Here is a 19,095-nt window from a genome sequence, read left to right as displayed (position 1 = left end):
AGGGTCAATAGTTAAACATAAGTAATTGAAAGGTTATAATATAGCTTTTAAACCATGGGTGAACAAGCTGCAATCAAAGTCCATTCATATGGTTGACAGAAAACAGATTGTGGGTTTCCTGTCGCACAAAACCAAGCAACTTGGCCTCTAACCAGTAACAGATCCTCTGATCATCTGGTGATGGGAACAACATAGCTTACATCCTTCTGATAATGAGAGTGAGAACTCAGCAATATGTGCTGAATTGCTGAAAGGGATAAGAATGTGAAAGGGAGAGAGAGAGATGAAGTATATATATTTCTTTAGTATCAGTCAGTTCAGGTAAAGGGGTACACATCAAATAAATGTGCATGCACATCTCCAAACCCTTGTACAAAGACAAAGAGTTGTACCAGCCCCCCTCACCCTCTAGTACTAGTTTGAAATCAAACTAGTACTTTGAAGACACCTAGACACATTCAAATTATTTTTTGCATCTCTTCATTATCTTATGAAGAAGACTGACATATAAAGGAGCTACTGTGTTTGATCAGCTTTGAGAGACACAGCTTTGAGAGGACTCCTAATTGTTGTGTACAAGCAGGATTATTTTAAAGCAGTAAATAATAAAAATCAGCCAGCTGAACATGGTTAATACAATATTCCATTTTAAAAGAATTAAGAACATTTGTTTTTTGGGCTGTATATTCCATCTTCTCTAATCCAGAGACACCTGTCATAACTTTTGTCTAAATAAGTTGCCTATGATGCTTAGAATGCACGACAAATTCAAGAAATTTGAAAGGAAGATTTACCAAGTACAGTGAGATGGGCTCTGGCAGTATCCTTGTCTAGTTCAGTGCTAGCCTGACAGGTATAATATCCTTGATCTTTTTCTGATACTCCATGTATAGTCAAACCATCTTCTTCTTTCTTCATCCTTTCAGTGCAGAAGAATTACAAGTAAAAACACTTATGGGAATACACCTTTCTTAGAAAATGAGCTACTGATTTGCCTATTACTGTATACTTTTGTAAAAGTGAGGTAGAAATTAAATAATATCTTATAACATATTACAAATTGGTTTCTTGAACCAAGACAAGTATTATAAAATTAGAAACAAACAAAATAATTAACTTTAAATTATTTTCTTTTCTTATCAGTCAAGGATGTGCATCTCAAGTTGATTTATTTAAAAATAAGGTTTAAACAAAATCCTTGGGGATCTCAAGGTTTGATTTTGCTGGATGCCTATTAATTGTTTGTTGAGAAGGTTTTAAAAGTTGGCTATAACTGTATTCCTATTTGAACTGATTGCAGAGGGCTAAAGAATGGCACATATGAGGTGAACCATACTGTATCTACAAATGAGAATTAATTATTATTATTTTCCCATTTTGGGAAGTGAGAGGGCAGATTTTTCCTTACTTTTATAACTATTTTAAAGCCAATGGTTTTGTGCATTTTTAGCCCAAAAGATGGAAAAACCACACTTTATTTTGGAAGCCTCATCTCTGATTTTTACAGTATAATTGGAGGACTATGTTTTGAAAGGCATAGTGATTCTGGAGTTGTAAGATACAACTCCAGAGTCACTAATGGAATAACATAGTAAAAATAATCTTCGGGAGACATTTTGCAAGCCTCTGAGAACATGCTAACTTTTAAATCATATATTATAATTATAAATCATTAAAAAATAATATATACATATAAACCATGATTTATAATTATAATATATGATTTAAAAGTTATCATGTTTAACTCACAGGCATATATATGAGTGAATGTGCATGGGCACACCTACACAAAGGGTTTAACAGCTGCTTTTTTGATGAATTTCCAAATGCTGTTATGCCTGGAATAACATACCTAATAGATCATTCTTCAAGGGAATCTGGCAATTAATTATGTTGGCATGTTTTCTGATATCTTGTTTAATGATCTGAAAACAGTCTGATAAATAAAAGCTCATTAATTTTAAACAAGGAGAGTGAACGTCTGAGAATTTAAAAAGGAAAACGTTACTTAATTTTTTACCAAGTAGATAACTTTTAAAAAATGATTTAGTTTTAAAGTTACAAACCAACAAGCTCAGTCTAGAAAACACATTGTACTGTTTTGGACAGAAATATATACATTCTCCATTTTAATTGACTAAGATAAAATTGAAGGCATCAAAAATGTAGTACAGTGATCCCTCGAGTTTCGCGATCTTGATCTTCGCGAAACGCTATATCGCGATTTTTAAAAAAACATTAATTAAAAAAACCCCACTTCCGCGTTTGGCTTCGGGAGTCAGCTGGGAAGCGGCGCGGCTGTTTTAAAAGGTCGCAGCCGGCCTGGGGGGCTTCCCAGCACCCCCCCGAACAACCCGGGTTCGGGGGGGGGTGCTGGGAAGCCCCCCAGGCCAGCTGCGACCTTTTAAAACAGTCATGCCGCTTCCCAGCTGAGTCCTGAAGCCAAACGCCAAAGGCGAACTTCCGCGTTTGGCTTCAGGACTCAGCTGGGAAGCGGCGCGGCTGTTTTAAAAGGTCGCAGCTGGCCTGGGGGGCTTCCCAGCACCCCCCCGAATCCCCAACCTGGGTCTTCCCGGCTGCCCACTCAAAGGGGAAACCCCGGCTCCTCGCTGATGCCCGCCGCTCGCCCGCCCGCCAGCAAGAGGGGGAAGACCCAGGGAAGGTTCCTTCGGCCGGCCAGCAGCTGATCTGCTCGGTAGCGCAGCAGCAGCGAGGAGCCGAATTGGGGTTTCCCCTTTGCGTGGGCGGCGGGGAACGCAAACTCCACCATCTACGCATGCGCGGCCATAGAAAAAAAGGGCACGCATGCGCAGATGGTGTTTTTACTTCCGCAACCCTACATCGCGAAAAATTGATTATCGCGAGGGGTCTTGGAACGGAACCCTCGCGATAATAGAGGGATCACTGTATTAGAAAAGAATTGCATATATACATAAACACTATTTTTCAGAAGTGGTGTTTTTAAATAAGCAAGCTAAAAACCAGCAATTTCTGGGGAAAATAACATCATTTTAGAACATAATTTTAAACAAGAGGTATCAAAATATTTTTTCAATTATTTATTGCTCCTTCTATTTCTATATGCAAAACCTGGTTTTTGCTATTACAATTTTTCCCCATTGTCAATTTACTCCTCTTCCAAATAGCAATAGATGTAATTCTCATAATCAAAATGGATAAATTCTATAATAATTACTTGTGTCCTAGAGAAGGTTAAAAATTTGAGAAATATAATATCTAATAAAACAAAAATGCAACTGACCTGTTTCCTAAGTAGACGGGAATATCATCTTTAAGCCAAGTAACCGTAAGCCGCAATGTGGCATCATGTCTTGTCTGGCACACTAAGTGAATTGTGGAACCTTTCTTTGGTATAGCATCTTTGGGTCCCTCTATGATCCTTGTGGGATCTGCAAAGAGTTAGGTAGTAGCCTAGGATTATTAATGATTAATAGTATTTAATTTATCGGAAGTCCTCAAACTAGTCTCTTTAAGATGTCTGAAGGGATTGGAGTTAGGGGAGTTTAAGCACTAGGAAATAGAATCTAATTTAAAAAATGTAACACTGACTGTCTACTATTGCTTTATTCATCAAGGAATAAGTTATGATAAATCTGGAAATACCTCTGTCTCTATCATTTATTTTTACTGATATTTACCCTCTCTTATCCCTGCAATTGTTTTTGTATTCACCAGACACATTTTAATGCATACCCTAGTACCTTGGAGGCGTGATTCATCCAGGGGTGGGCTGCTGCCCGGATGGGGGAGAACGCAGTAGCAAAAATGGAGCTCCACCCCAAAGCACCCAATTTGCACTGAAAGATGTTGAAAGAAAATGCAGGGCGTCCTGCATAAGCCACACCCACAGTGTGGAAGTAAAACTTTTGGTAGCCCTTCACTGAGATTCAGCCCCACAGATGGCAATAGGTTGCACCCCAATTGGTATGACAAGGAGACAACCAAAATGTAACCAATCTTTAAGATAAATCAGCAATAATTCTTTATTGTTGCTGCGTAATCTTTCTCAGTAGTGCACAGCAGAGAGGGGCTCCTTCCGGTTCATATGAACTGGTAGCGACCCACTGGTAATGTCACAATGATGTCACAGAACCGGTTCGGTCAGTGTTAGTCTGTGGGCGCCGCCATCTTTTTTTAAAAAAAATTTTTGAGCATACGTAGAAGTCAAGTTTCTAGCACTGTGCAAGCAATCGCCATCTTGTTTTCAGTATTTTTTTTAAAAAATGGATTTTTCAGTACTGTGCATGCACCCATGAGGTGTGGGAGGAAGCGAACTGGCAGTGAGGTAAGTTAGAATCCACCCCTGGTTTACAGCATCTTCTGTTTTAAGGAAGGTGGGGTGCAAATAATTTTTCTTCAGTTCCTTCTTTTGGTTTGTTTCACTTTATTCAGTGTTTGAACCACTGCCTCATCTTTCATTCTATTTTCCTGCTGCTTCTCCTTTCTTTTCTGAATTCCTTTTATTTTCTCATGGGCCTCCATGAATTAGATAACAAAACATGACTGAATGACAGGTTCCTCTTTGTGTTGAAGCTTCTAGCATTTCTACCTCTGTTCTCAAGCTCAAGGAACCCTTCATCATGTTTAGATAAATAGAATGGAAATTGTATTAGTTTGCAGGGTATTAGGTCATCTTTTGCAAGCTTGAGGGTCTTTGGTCTAATGTTGAACATGTAGCAAAGATTTACAGAACTTATGATTGAAGAAGTTCATTTTACTGTAATTTAATGTGCATTATTCCTATTCTTTCCAATTGCCAAATTAAGCTTCACTAAAACATCACACCATCTTTATGAATAGGATATATTCTATGAATGGAAACCACATCTCTCCCCACTATTTGGAAAATACCCATGGTTTGCTGAAGCAGAAGCCACCTTACCTTTTATTTCCAAACGAACCTGGTTTTGTGCTTTGCCCAGAAGATTGGTGGCCACACAGGTGTAAGTTCCCTGGTCTTCTTTCCGAGCCCTGGTGATTTCTAAAGTTCCATTCTCATGTGTTTTATAGTTGCCACCATGCAGGGTACTTCCCTGGCCATTCTTAAACCTCATGAAACAACAATAAATTGTTTTAAATATTCAATATACAAACCACCAAAGCAGGGGATAGGGGTTTCCAACCCATGGCCCACAGTCTGAATGAGGCCCTGGATGTAACCTCACAAGATCATAAACTTTTAACATTATTATATTGATTTATGTACGTTAACTATATTATATATTTTATATGTGGCCCAAGACAATTCTTATTTATCTGATGTGGCCCAGACAAGCCAAAACATTGGACGCCCATGCACTAAAGGAATTATTACCAAACCTTCTCCAGGTGGTCTATTGATTTATTTGAAGTATATATAAATCTAGATAAAGTATATCTACTTTTAATAATGGCTTCCTTGTCCTTCCAACGCCATATTTGTAACTTGGATATCTGCTAAGTTTTTAAAAAATGTTTCTGTTTTATTAACGGTAATATAATTAATGTAAAAAACAGATATATACTAAAAAGATGCTGTAGCTTAGTAATAAAATTCTTACCATCGTAATGTGGGAATTGGGGACCCAAAGAACGGACAGTCAAGAAGAGTCCAATTGTTCTGAATAACTTTAATCAGCTGGTTACGAGGGGCAAGGATCCGAGGAACAACATCTTAAAATGACAAAAGGGCTTTGTCTGTAGACTCAGTGAGCACTTTACTGCAAACATTCTATATTAACATTTGAATTTTCAGATTTCAGTTTTTGATTGCCTGAACTTTTCAAATATCTTAAAGGCAAAAACTGTAATGAAATATTTCATAAATAATATTTACAAACATTTTATTTTTTTAAAAAAATATTGTGATTCATTGAACTATAGTGTTTTCCAACTATAGTTGGGGAACCTACTTAGCTATTCTTATTTGGTATATTTGTACACTGAATATTAAAAATTTTCTAAGTAAAGAGCAAACAACAACAACAAAACAATTATCTGGATTTAAGTTTTCCCTTTAGTTCTTTTTTCTTCTCACAATAATTACCTTTTACCTATTTCATCTAAACTTTACTCATTTCTACAGTCAGAAAAATTCCAACTTTTAGGTTCTCATCTTGATATGCTCACAATTAAATTCCTTCCTAATTTTTATTTTTATAGATTGGATGGCAATGAAACAGTCCTGCATAAGAATGCATAAACCTGTGTATTTGGTAAGTCAGATCAAGAGGGAAAGCACTCTTTAAATAAATAGAGGCATGGACATATGTAAAAAAAGAACAGTAGGCCTAATTTATAAGGGAATAAAAAGACACAGGTTTAACAGCTCCCTAGGGAGATGACTCATTAATCCAAAACAAAGATAGGACCAATTGTCTACCAAAGACAATTCTAAAAGGAAGAATCTATTTTAAAATAAAATAAAACCTCTGACTATAGTTGGAATCTCTACTGCTATCTAATTAAGTGTGAGATCACATGCTTAGTACAGTATAAAAGGCAAGGGGGAAATTTATCAGGTTCTGATAGGTTCTACAGAACCAGTAGTGGAAATTTTGAGTAGTTCGGGGAACCAGCAAATACCACCTCTGGCTGGCCCCAGAGTGGGGCGGGAAAGGATATTTTGCAATATCCTTTCCCCAGGAGTGGGAAGGGAATGGGGATTTTGTAGTATCCTTCCCCTGCCACACCACCAAGCCATTCTCACCAAACTGGTAGAGAAAAAGTTTGAATTTCACCCTTGATAAAAGGGCTTTTGATATATTTTCTATACAGAAAAATGACAAGGACGTAGTAAAAAAAAAATCCTAGCAGTATTCCACATGGGATTGGTAACATTTAGTTTCTTATTATCATTCTGCAATTTTGGCTTTTTATGGCATCTCCATTCATAATTCAAAGGAAAATGATAAAGTCTTTGTGCATTATAATATATGGCATTGTACAGTGTGATGTTATACTTACAAAGATTGAATGTTTCCATGAAAAGAAGAGGGGGGGGGAGCTGGAGGATTGCCCTAACTAAAAATGCATTGCACAAATGTTTCTTTTGCTGATTGTGTCCTAGGCTACTGGAGTGAGAAGGAGGGGTGTGGAGGTCACAACTCACCAACATGATTAATTGGAGAACATGATATATGGCTCAATGAGAAGGGGGAAAACAAGGTAGTGATGGCGTGCAGCCTGCGTGAACTCAGTTCTGGCTGCAACGGAATATTGCCGAGATGTTGCTTTTAATAAATATTTGTATTTCTTTTGGAATTTGGCTCATGGCTCCTGAATTAGAGAGTCTTTCAGAAATTTCAAAATCTCTCTCTCTCTCTGTTTGTGTGTTTGTGTAAATATATATATGTGTGTGTGTATAAATATACACACATATATACACACACACACTTTACTAGTTAATCTTTAATGATGCAAAGTGGGGCATCATAATACAATAATTATTTAACCAAGGAATTTCAAATGGGCTAAATTGAATCTATCAAAACTCTGGGACCCAGATTCTTGGAGTTGAAATTTGGAAAATGTTATTAAAAAACGTTATGACATAAAATTATTATAAATCAGTTTATGGCATGACACAAAACATTCTGTGTGTTGATGTTTGACTGTGCTACAAACATCAACATGGACTATTCCCAAACAGATATATCTCTGTATACAGAGGTGGGCTGCTAAAGTGGATTAGATTAGATTAGATTAATTGGATTTATATGCCGCCCCTCTCCGCAGACTCGGGGTGGCTCACAACAATGGCAAAAACAGTACATAGTGACAAATCTAATAATTACCAATCTAATTACAGTTTTAGGTTAAAAAAATCTCATCCCTGTGATTCTGAGTGCTAGCGGAGTCTAGCGCAGCGCAGCCCACCTCTGTGTATATATTTCCCCTGAAGGAATTATTAATGAAATGCCTTTTTTGTTATTATAAATTAATATGTGCAGGCTATGAAATGCCATAAATCAAAATGCACAAAGATGGATCATTTGGACCTGAATTATGAATGGAGACATTCGGATATGAATTATTATTTCTTTAAGCCATGACATTTTAGCATGGTTTAGCTTTCTTTGCAGTCTGAGTTGAGCTATTGTGATGTGCAGAGCAGAATACAACAGCTCTTTCAAAAAAAAAATCATCTTACTCACTACTTAATAACAAGCATAATGAATATTAGTACCTGGGAAAAAACAAAAGATTTAAGAAGGACATAATTATATAAAAAAGGAAATCATTTTAAAGGTTCTTAAAACTAGACGGTATTCACATAGGTAAAAAACTGAGAACTTTGCCTGTTCAGTGCTTACCCAACACACTAACAAAGGCATTGGCTAACAGGTACCCATGTTCATTAGAAGCGTTGCATTGATATACACCACTGCTGCCACTTTGGATGTCCCGAAACATAATGGTGTCTCCACTAACTTCACGGCTGGGATTGGGAGCAGAACCTTGAATCAGACAGACATAAATTAAGAGATACCTTTTATTTCTTTTTGTTATAATTTATATCAAATAAACACCATAAAAGCATTTAAATTAAGTAATCAATCTTATCTGAGGTGAAGAAATAATGGATGGAACTTTCCTCTTGACCTCAGCATTCCTATTATTAAATACAGTGATATCTCATCTTACTAACGCCTCATCATACAAACTTTTCGAGATACAAACCCGGGGTTTAAGATTTTTTTGCCACTTCTTACAAACTATTTTCACCTTACAAACCCACCGCGGCCGCTGGGATGCCCTGCCTCCGGACTTCTGTTGCCAGCGAAGCACCCGTTTTTGCGCTGCTGGGATTCCCCTGAGGCTCCCCTCCTGCGAGGGGAGCCTCAGTGAAATCACAGCATTGCAAAAACACAGAGGTCCGTAGGTGGCATTTCGAGGACATCGGTGTTTTTGCGATGCTGCGATTTCACTGATGCTTCCTTCACTGGGAAAACCCACCTCTGGACTTCCGTTGCCAGTGAAGCGCTCGTTTTTGCGATGCTGGGATTCCCCTGCTGGGATTCACCTGCAGCATCGCAAAAACACAGAAGTCCAGAGGTGGGGTTTCCTATGGAGGGAAGCCTCGGGGGAATCCCAGCAGCACAAAAACAGGCGCTTTGGCTGGTAAAAGGGATGAATTTTTGGCTTGCACGCATTAATCGCTTTTCCATTGATTCCTGTGGGCAACATTGTTTCATCTTACAAACTTTTCACCTTAAGAACCTCATCCCAGAACCAATTAAGTTTGTAAGACAAGGTATCACTGTATTGAGAATGAGAAGCATTTTAAAGTAGCAGTTCCAGTCATGTTGGTTCACAGAACACCTTATTTTTCAATCATTTGATATCAATCTATTTATTACATGTCTATTCAATGTTTATTTCAATACATCTTTGTTTCTATGGTCTATCACTGAGGCTGTATATCTAAGAGGGAAATATCCATTACACTGACAGTAAAATAAATTATCCTGAATTATGTTAGCACGGATAATATACTGGTAAACTTAAATACAAGCAGGTAAACTCTTACTGTTTCTTTTTTAACTAACTGCAAAGGGCTCAGTATGAATCAATTTAACTTTAAAAAGGTCTTTCATTTCATTTTAAATACTTACAGGTAGCATTAGCAATAGCGTTTATACTTATACTCCACTTCATGGTGCTTTATAGCCCTTTACAGAGCCAGCATATCGCCCCCAACAATCTAGGTCCTCGCTTTACCAATCTTGGAAAGATGGAAGGCCAAGTCAACCTGGAGCCAGTCGAGATCGAACTCCTGGCAGTGAGCAGAGTTAGCATGCAATACTGCATTCTAACCATTGTGCCACCAGGGGTCTTTTAGGCAAGTAGCCCTCAACTTATGACCATAACAGAAGTGGGAATTTCTGTCATAAGTCAGGGGAGTCGTAAATTGGGGCATCCACATAATTAATCTGATTTGATGACCTTTTTTGCAGCACTCATTAAGTGAATGTGGCAGTTGTAAAATGAATACTCCAACTTGTTAAGTGAATCCCATGATACAGGTATCAATTCATTCCAAAAAAAGCCAGAAAGTAGAAAACCCCCCCACCCCTTTGTGAATCATAGTAGTCATGTGATTGTAGAGTGTGCAAGATGAGTTTGTTGCCAAATGTCCAGAATCGAGTTGTAAGTTGTTTTTTGGAGGACTTTGTTGCAATTTTGAATGATCGCTAAGCAATCAGTTGTTAAAAAAGGACTACTTGTATCTAGTTTTCATTTTCTTTGGCTTAACATCCCATGACTATTCCTTTTGATCTTATCCTTAAAGCATCACACAACCAGAAGTTAATTTCCAAACTTCCATTTGGCCCGTTTGGCTGTTTTTTGCAGCCTTCCTGAATGCTGGGGAGAGCAGAAAATAGATCAGCAGGCATACCAGAAGTCCAGAGGCTTAAGTGAGGCCTGTATGCATGGGTGTATGTCTTAGCATGGCTAGCATGGGGGCTTGTGTGCATGCAAAGGGGGCAGCATGGGGGTTGTGCACATGCACAGGGATGAGGGCATTTCACTATGGGTGTGGCCATGTGTACACACTCTATCACATGTGCACGCACCCTTCTTGCACCCGAGCCAAAAAAGTTTGCCATCACAGGTATAGAACCACAGAAATACTGTCACATATTAACATGCCAATTATTTCTAATAGCATAAAACAAATAATTTCAGAAATGAAAAATGCAAATAAGCATTGCCTAAAGTACAAAATAAACTGAATCCTCTGGAGCTTATATTTCACACTATGTTGGTATCAGCAACCAATTTGACCTACCTTCAAGCAATATAATTTGAGGCAGTAAAAATAGAATTAATCCAGATGGTCATCAGAAGTCAAGAGTGACAGGAAGGGAGGGTGGAAGTAGTTATTTGAAAATATCTTTACCTCCCTTCTAAGAATAATGAGGTCAAGAACATATAAGATATACATCTTTCAAATAGTGAAATTCTGTTCTTGCTTACTTTCTAGAGGTTCTCCATTTACAAGCCACTGGACTGAAGGTTTGGGGTTACCATTGGCACGGCACAGCAATCTTCCATCTTCACCAGGAGCCAAAATAAGGTTCTCTGGTTCATCCAACCAATATGGGGAAGCTTTAGGACAAAAATGATAAATAAATATAAATAAAAAACACTATGGCTATCATTATAGTGATCCCTTGAAGAAAATATGAATATGAAAGAAAAGGAAAGAAATGAAGAAAGCCTGAAATGACTATAGGAAAACAAATTGTGAGTTCTGTGTGAAGAAGTACTAGAAGACCTTCTCTGTCAACCGGATCTGATGGACTATGTGCATACTTCCTAAAAAAGCTCTCTACAGCCATAGCTGAACGACTAAGTATAATCTTTGAAAAATCCTACTGGACCAGTTCCCTACCAAAACTATGGTCACTAGCCACAGTCATCCCCATCTTCAAAAAAGGAGATCCCAGTCTAGTAGAAAACTACAGACCAAACTCTCTATTCTCGTCACATGCAAAGTCATGAAAACAATCATAATCCAATCCATTACCCTCCACCTAGAAACTAATAACCTACTTTCTAATAAACAATTTGGTTTCAGAAAAAAATTATCCTGCAATCTACAACTACTACACTGCAAAAACATATAGACCTCAAAACTTGACAAGGGCAAAACAATAGACGCAATTTACATAGACTTCTGTAAAGCCTTCGACTCAGTGGTTCACGATAAACTACTTCTGAAACTGAAATCCTATGGCATCTCTAGACCCCTACATGACTGGATAACTGCATTCCTGTCAAACAGACAGCAAGTGGTCAAAATAGGGAGTGCCCAATCTAATCCCATTCCTTTTAACAGCAGTATATCTCAAGGCAACGTACAAGGACCAACACTCTTTATACTCTATATAAATGACTTTTGAGATCACTGTGTTCTCTTCACTGATGATGTAAAATTCTTCAACATCACCAACACTGCTACCCTCCAAAAAGACTTTGATTTTGTGTCAGAATGGTCAAACATCTGGCAATTCCAAATCTCAATCAACAAATACTCTGTCCTACACACTGGCAAAAAGAATCAGAACACCAAATACAAGCTGAATAAACAAGACCTTACAGACAACCCTTACTTTGTCAAAGACCTTGGAATACTCATATCAAATAACCAAGTGCCAAAGCCCACTGCAACAGCATCGCCAAAAAGGTTTCAAAAGTTGTTAACCTAATCTTACATAGCTTCTTCTCCAGTAATATCACACTACCAACCAGAGCATACAAAACATTTGGCAGACCAACCCTGGAATACAGCTCACCTGTCACCTGGAATACAGCTCACATTATCAGACAAAATTCATTAGAAGATGCCCAGAGATACTTTATGAGAAGAGCTCTCCACTCATCTACCCGCAACAGTATACTTTATGCAACCAGACTTGAAATCCTGGGCTTAGAAAGCTTAGAACTACGTTGTCTTTGGCACCACCTAAGCATAATTCATAAAATTATCTGCTACAATATCCTTCCTGTCAATGACTACTTCAGCTTCAACCACAACATTACATGAGCGCACAACAGATACAAACTCAAAGTGAACTGCTCCAAACTTGACTGTAGAAAATACGACTTTAGTAATACAGTGGTTAATGGCCGGAACTCACTACCTGACTCTGTGGTTTTGTCACCTAACCTCCAAAACTTTACTCTTAGACTGTCCATTGTTGACCTCACGCAATCCCTAAGAGATCAGCAAGGGGGTGCATAAGCGCACCGGCGTGCCTACTGTCCCTGTCCTTATGTTCCTTCTTGTTAGTACTCATCTTATGTATATAAAAAATTTATATCTATGTATATTACCAATATGTACTTGACAAATAAATAAATAAAGATAGGTCAATCTTTCTTTTCAATGAAAGAAAAGTAGGCACAGAAGTCATTTGGAACATAGTGAATACAATTATGTGACAGATTAACTAGTTACATTTTTAGAGCGAATCTGAATTTCAAGAACATTCTTTTCTAATGACAGGAAGCTGAAATGAACCAAGGGCTTCTTTCCAATAATGGGAGTTAATATACTAAATTGGGATGTTCCTAAAATAAACAACAATCTGTATATATTAAAAGCAAGTTAATCAGAACAGGAATAAGAGGCAGCTGGAGCTCCTTTTTTGCTATTTATTAATTTACTTGCATTGAATATGTAGAAAAGGATGAATAATTTTGGGAAACCTTTTTTTACTATTTTGGGAAGGGCAAAAAAAATTCAATGATATAATACTTGATGCTTATGGCAAATTGGAATAAACATGTGGCATATAAATAAGAATGTATTTGAAAAGGTCTCGTAATTTGAATACATTTTGCTTATCTGTCATTCTTTGAATTCTTAGAAGGCAAATTTATTACATTTGTGTATGTATCAAATCTACATAGCTACCCATCTCGGAATATGTGACTTTTGGCAGTTAATTGACAAAGATATACAATAATAAATACGTCACACAATGGTCATGTAAAAAACAGTTTTAAAAGCATAAGGCACTCAGGTGATTAGATTGGCAAGGGAGCCTCCTCCTCTGCTCCCCAGTTTGACGACATAAGCCAAGTCTTGCAAGACTTCTAAAAAATAAGAAGGGACGAAGTTGACCTCACTTTGGTGAGGATGGTGGTGAATCCTCCATAAGGTGGCCACCATGGCAGAGAAGGTATCTACCTTACCAGGTACACCAAATGGAAACATGGCCAAATAAGCTAATTCTATTTTATTACAAAGCTGCACTAACAGAATTTAGCAATTCTGCCATCACATTTACATCTGGATAACTTAGGGAGGCTCCTTTCTAAGACACTTCCTCTACCTACTATGTAGTTATTGGTTGTGTTCTCTCTTGTCTGACATTTCCCCAATTCACTGTCCCTAAAGAATGACGGCAGTTTCATGTTTTCCTATCTTTGGCTGAGTAAAGATATGTAGGTTTGGGTTCAAAACAGTAATTTGTTACTTAGGAACCATTCTGATACTATGTTCTGATCACATGGTCAGACTGACCCGAGAAAGATTTCCTATGTAAGCCTCTTTTGCATTGCTAGCCACTGGAGATTAAGAAGGCACAATAAATGTGACATACCTTTCACTTTCACCGAGATACTATGGCGACTAATGCCCACTTTGTTTGAAGCTAAGCAGAAATATTCCCCAGAATCTTCCTCGGAAATATTTGCAATGTGAAGAGCTTTGTTAAAGTTTTCCAGCTTGATCCTGCCAGATGGGAGATCACCACCCTTTTTGTGCCACTTGATATCTGGTGCTGGACTGAAGGAAACAAAAAAAAATCCAAAAGATTTAAGCATTCGATGCTGAGATTTTTCCAACATGAGTTATGTATTATAAATAAATTTTCTGGAAACTTGCTGCCTATTTTACGAGTAGAATTTTCAGTGTCCTCTCAAAATAACTTCTCTCTCAAAATGCCTGCCAAACAATTTGAGAAGCAAGAGAGTAGAAGTTAATTATCCATGTATAAAATTAAGTTGGTAGTTTTCGTCTCCTGAGACGAAATATTTGAGATACAAAGTTTGATAGTACAAACTTTTGGTGGTATAAAATGCTCTTCTAGCCATAAAAGTTGGCATTAATTTCTAATGATAATAGTTACAAAATGGTAAAACATATATTGTGATGTCACAATGCATGCTTTCATATTTGAACTGTGGTATATACAAGTGTATAAGCTTTGGAACTTGCATAATATCACCACAACAATTTTTCATCACTTGCCCCCCTTTGCGCATAAACATCAATGAACTAAAACCATGTTTTCAAATTTTTTACATTTGAGTTATTTCTTGTTTGTACTTGTGAAGTTAGCTGTTATTTACCAAACCTAAAATCAGTAAAAATAAGCAACTGGCTTTGATTTTATGTCCCAGAACATAGACCAGAATGTATTTGACAAACCATGATTTCCCTGATCCCAACTGGTACGTACACTCCTGAGGCAATGCATTCCAACAAGAGGTCTTCTCCTCTTAGCACCATCTGACTGCTTGAGGTCCCAATAGGGTACATGAAGCTGGGTTGCCTTTCTGCAATACCTCGGGCTGAAATCAGGACATAAGGGAGGAAAAATACAGAATTGTAAATCCTTCTCCAAAGGGCCGTATGAAAATGAAAGAGAATAGGAAAAAAGAAAATTAGAAAATCTTTGTAATACCCAAGACCTGCTGTGGAACTCTATAAAGAGATTGGGAAAATACTAAAACAGAACAAGATTTCAGTAGAAAAATCAGACAATGGCACAGAGACATATGGAATGGAATTAAATGAAGCAGTTAAAATAATTGTAATAGTAACAGTCACTTTACTCACAGCAAAACAGATAAAATATTTACCAGCTTTCAAGTTTAACCATGTGCAAATTTGATATTTAGAAAAAGGGAATTCTAAGTTTCATTTCTTTTTCAAAATAAAAATACTCCAGAAATGTCCCTATGTTATTGTATACCTCTTTGTGGGCATCACAATCTCCTAAATAAAATAAATAAATAAAACTCCAATGGTACTTTAAAAATATTTGTGAAATTTATCATGAGAAAATATGAATTACAAGAAACAACAACTAAAACAGTTAAATGATATTTTAAAATATTCTGTAATAAGATATTCAATATTATGTGCTGGATGTCATGGAAACACTGAAGTTCACTTGTTCATGAAACCTGATTGTGATTCATCCTTGCTCAAATGAAACATTTCATTTTTTGATACTAAACTATTGAGCAAGCTATTTCACTGAGCCATGAACACAAACTGTTATTATACTGGTAATTGCACAAGATATTTCACAAAAGATTATAAAGGATATAAGACATGGATATTTTTAAGACTGCCTCTCCACAATTCTTTCTGACCATCTTGTAAGATCTGAGAGAGTTGACATATTTTGGGTCCCATTCATTAAACAATCACATTATAAAACCCAATAGGCATCCCTCATTTCTAACTGTGTCTATCCTCTGAAACATTCCTTCTATGGTCTGTATAGCTTCAACTCAATTGATCGTTAAGACAGAATTAAAGACCTAGCTCTTTCCATAGGCACTGAATTAAGGGTGGAATGTGAGCTCACCAATTTATTTATTTACTGGATTTTTTTATCCCACCCCTCTCCAAGGACTTGGGGCGGCTTACAACATATGGAAAAATACAGTTCTGAAATCCAATAAAACTAAAAACAAACATTCTAAAAACGCAACTTAATCTAAAAACAGTCATATCCACCAACAATCCACCAACATACTTCCCATTCAACATACATTCATTCATAGGCAGGAGCTAATGATTAGTATTCCCAAGCCTTTCGGCACAGGTGCGTCTTCAAATTCTAACGGAAGGCAAGGAGGATGTGGGTGGTATGAATCTCTGGGAGGAGATGATTTCAGAGGGCTGGGCCCCCCACAGAGAAGGCTCTTCCCCTAGCAACATTGTCTAGTTGACGGGACCCAGAGAAGGCCGACTCTGTGGGACCTGACTGGTTACTGGGGCCCATGTGGCAGAAGGCGGTCCCACAAGTAATCTGGTCTGATCTGGTAGGGCTTTATTGTATTGTAATTGTGGTGTATAAAAGGGTTGTCCTTCCCTCCCAGTATTTATTGGTATTTTGTATTTTAGTTTTATTGCTCTTAATTCTCTATAAGCTGGTTAGTTATCAGCTAGTTGACTGTCTTAAAATTCAATGGCATAAATTCTACTTCAGATGTGCTACACTGGGGTCCCCAATATCCACCCCCCCAAGTCTATGGCCTGATTCTGGACATTGGGAATTGGGTCATGCAAGCAGAGGGTGAGCACATGAAACCCTTCCGTCTCCCCGCCACTGCCAGTCCATAGAGCCAGAAAGATTAGGGACAGCTGTGCTGAAGTATCAGAACAACATACCTCTTTTCCATTCTCACAATAGTGAATAAAGCCTTGTTTGTACAGATTATCTTATCAAAAAATCCACTTAACCAAGCTAACATATATTATGATCCAGGGAAACTAAACATATGTCAACTTTGAGTTTTACTTATCTATATTTGAAGAAAACTATCAAACTCAATTAGTTCATAGTTATTTCCTTCTAGTGATATATTTATATTCTCTTTGTATAAAAAATCCAGTGGTTTTTTTTAGGATCCATTCTAGGGGGGGGGATGTCACACACAGAAGGAGGTACCCCAACATTAAAGCAAGTAATTAAGTTGTTTTTAAACAAGAAAATTGTTCCTTATATATAGCACAGAACATAAAAAGCTTTGGCTTAAAGCAGTTATCGGTATTGTTGGCTGCATTTCTCATTAAAATGCATAAGATGAAAAAGTTTCACGAATCTGATTACCTATTTTAGCATTATAACATGATGAAGTAGCACTGAAAAATCAAGGATTGATTACTGATTTAATCGGGAAAATTCAAAGTGCAACATTGCAAAAACATTCTGAGATTGGCAAAATCTTTTGGTCTCAAAGTAACAGCTTTATTAAAAGTTTAATTGAACTTATATCTAATGTTAACTGGATATCAATTTAATAGGATGCAAAGGATGATATAATTAATTCCATAGATCTAAATAACTCTGAAGAATTGAAGCTTCTGTATTAGGTTACAATATTTGAAACTGTCATGATCCAAATATCGGTTCTAAAGACTATGTCATTGTGGATACCTTAATATATAATTGGATGAAGCTGTTGCTTTTGATTTGTGCACAAGTATCAAAATGAGCTTATGGTATGTCTAAATATTCATGAGCCATGGTGCCACAATGGTTAGAATACAGTACTGCAAGCTACTTCTGCTGAATGCCAGTTGCCTGCGATCTTGGAAGGATGGAAGGTAGAGTCAACCTTGAGCCTGGTGATTGTTAAGTAGCTCTGCTTTGTTTGTGTTGTCTGTTACTTATTTGCAGTCTTCCCTTTTTAATGGACCAACTGTTTCCTTGATTATTTTCTTGTTGTTTATGTGTTGGAAGCAACTTTTTTTTTGTTATCTTTGGTTTTTGTTGCAAGTCTTTGTTCATTTTGGGCCTTTGCTGTCCTGTTTTTTTCTTTGCAGATTCTGACTGTCTGTTGGTACTCTGCCTTAGTTATGCTTCCCTTTTTTCATTTTTTTTTGTATTTGTCTTTATTCATTCAACTTGTCAATGAGGTCCTTGTGTAGCCATGCTGGTTTTCTTTTGTATTTCTTGTTTTGCTTTCTCATTGGTACTGTGCTGTTCTGGGCTTTTTTGATCATATTTTTCAGACTCTCCCAAGCTTCTTAGGATCAATTGATGCCAACAATCCCAAGATTGTTGGGGTCAATATGCTGACTCTGTAAAACCACTGAGAGAAGCACTGTGAAGAGGTATATAAGTCTAAACGCTGAGTGCTATTCTACTGTAGCAATCACAACAATATTTCTAAATAATACTTATAGTTTTCCCCTCGTGGAAATATAAACTCCAGGCAGGAAAATAAATAAATGAATGAAAGAAATAAAAGATTTCTGTCCATGATAAGAAGTCAACTCACAGTTAATTTGAGGAGCAAAAAGAAAATGCCATATCATTGGTATTTATTTCATAAAAATGAATTCAAATCCATCCAAAGAGGTTTCAAAACAAGAAGACAGCTGACATAAGATGTTTTAAAAGAGCCGTTATGTAGAAAGAACCTTGGATAAATGGTGTCATAAACAAGCAATTATTCCATGCTGTTCAATATGGACTCATTTTGTTAATTAAAAGAAAATTACCACAGAGAGTGACATTTCCCTAAGCTCTGTGCATGTGAATGCGCACCACACATAAAAGAAATATTTAAAGGAAGACAAATGGGCAATAATAGACAGGTTAAGACAATCATCCGAGCAGAACAGTTACAAAAAATATATATATTCACAGGCGCACAGAAAAATTTGCAAACAGAATAGGTTAAAAGATGTATAAAACTTACAGATAAACAGTTTAGATACAAAGAACCAGCAGGTGTGTTGCTTTTAAAATATTATTTATTTACTCGATTTCTATTTTTCCTTGTCTCCAGAAGCTCAAGATTGCAATACATGAAATTTCTTTCTCT

General features: G+C 37.1%; 1 protein-coding gene across 19 annotated transcripts in view; it reads right to left on the bottom strand.

Moving 5' to 3' along the window:
* The window catches only part of NFASC (neurofascin), a 202,484-nt gene that overhangs the window by 72,241 nt on the left and 111,148 nt on the right, over window positions 1-19,095 (bottom strand). For 18 of the 19 annotated variants that reach the window (XM_070745479.1, XM_070745494.1, XM_070745492.1 and 15 more), the window contains 8 exons: window positions 14,982-15,093; window positions 14,121-14,305; window positions 10,984-11,115; window positions 8,316-8,459; window positions 5,562-5,673; window positions 4,904-5,070; window positions 3,263-3,410; window positions 795-919 (listed from right to left, as the gene is read on the bottom strand). In XM_070745479.1, coding sequence (XP_070601580.1) covers window positions 795-919; window positions 3,263-3,410; window positions 4,904-5,070; window positions 5,562-5,673; window positions 8,316-8,459; window positions 10,984-11,115; window positions 14,121-14,305; window positions 14,982-15,093 — 1,125 coding nt within the window. Of the gene's footprint in view, window positions 1-794; window positions 920-3,262; window positions 3,411-4,903; window positions 5,071-5,561; window positions 5,674-8,315; window positions 8,460-10,983; window positions 11,116-14,120; window positions 14,306-14,981; window positions 15,094-18,969; window positions 19,031-19,095 lie in introns of those variants that run through there. The other variant, XM_070745488.1, reaches the window with a different exon arrangement.

The sequence above is a fragment of the Erythrolamprus reginae genome, chromosome 3, assembly GCF_031021105.1.
Source record: "Erythrolamprus reginae isolate rEryReg1 chromosome 3, rEryReg1.hap1, whole genome shotgun sequence".
Classification (NCBI taxonomy): Eukaryota; Metazoa; Chordata; class Lepidosauria; order Squamata; family Dipsadidae; genus Erythrolamprus; species Erythrolamprus reginae.
This window is presented reverse-complemented; position numbering and strand designations above follow the sequence as displayed.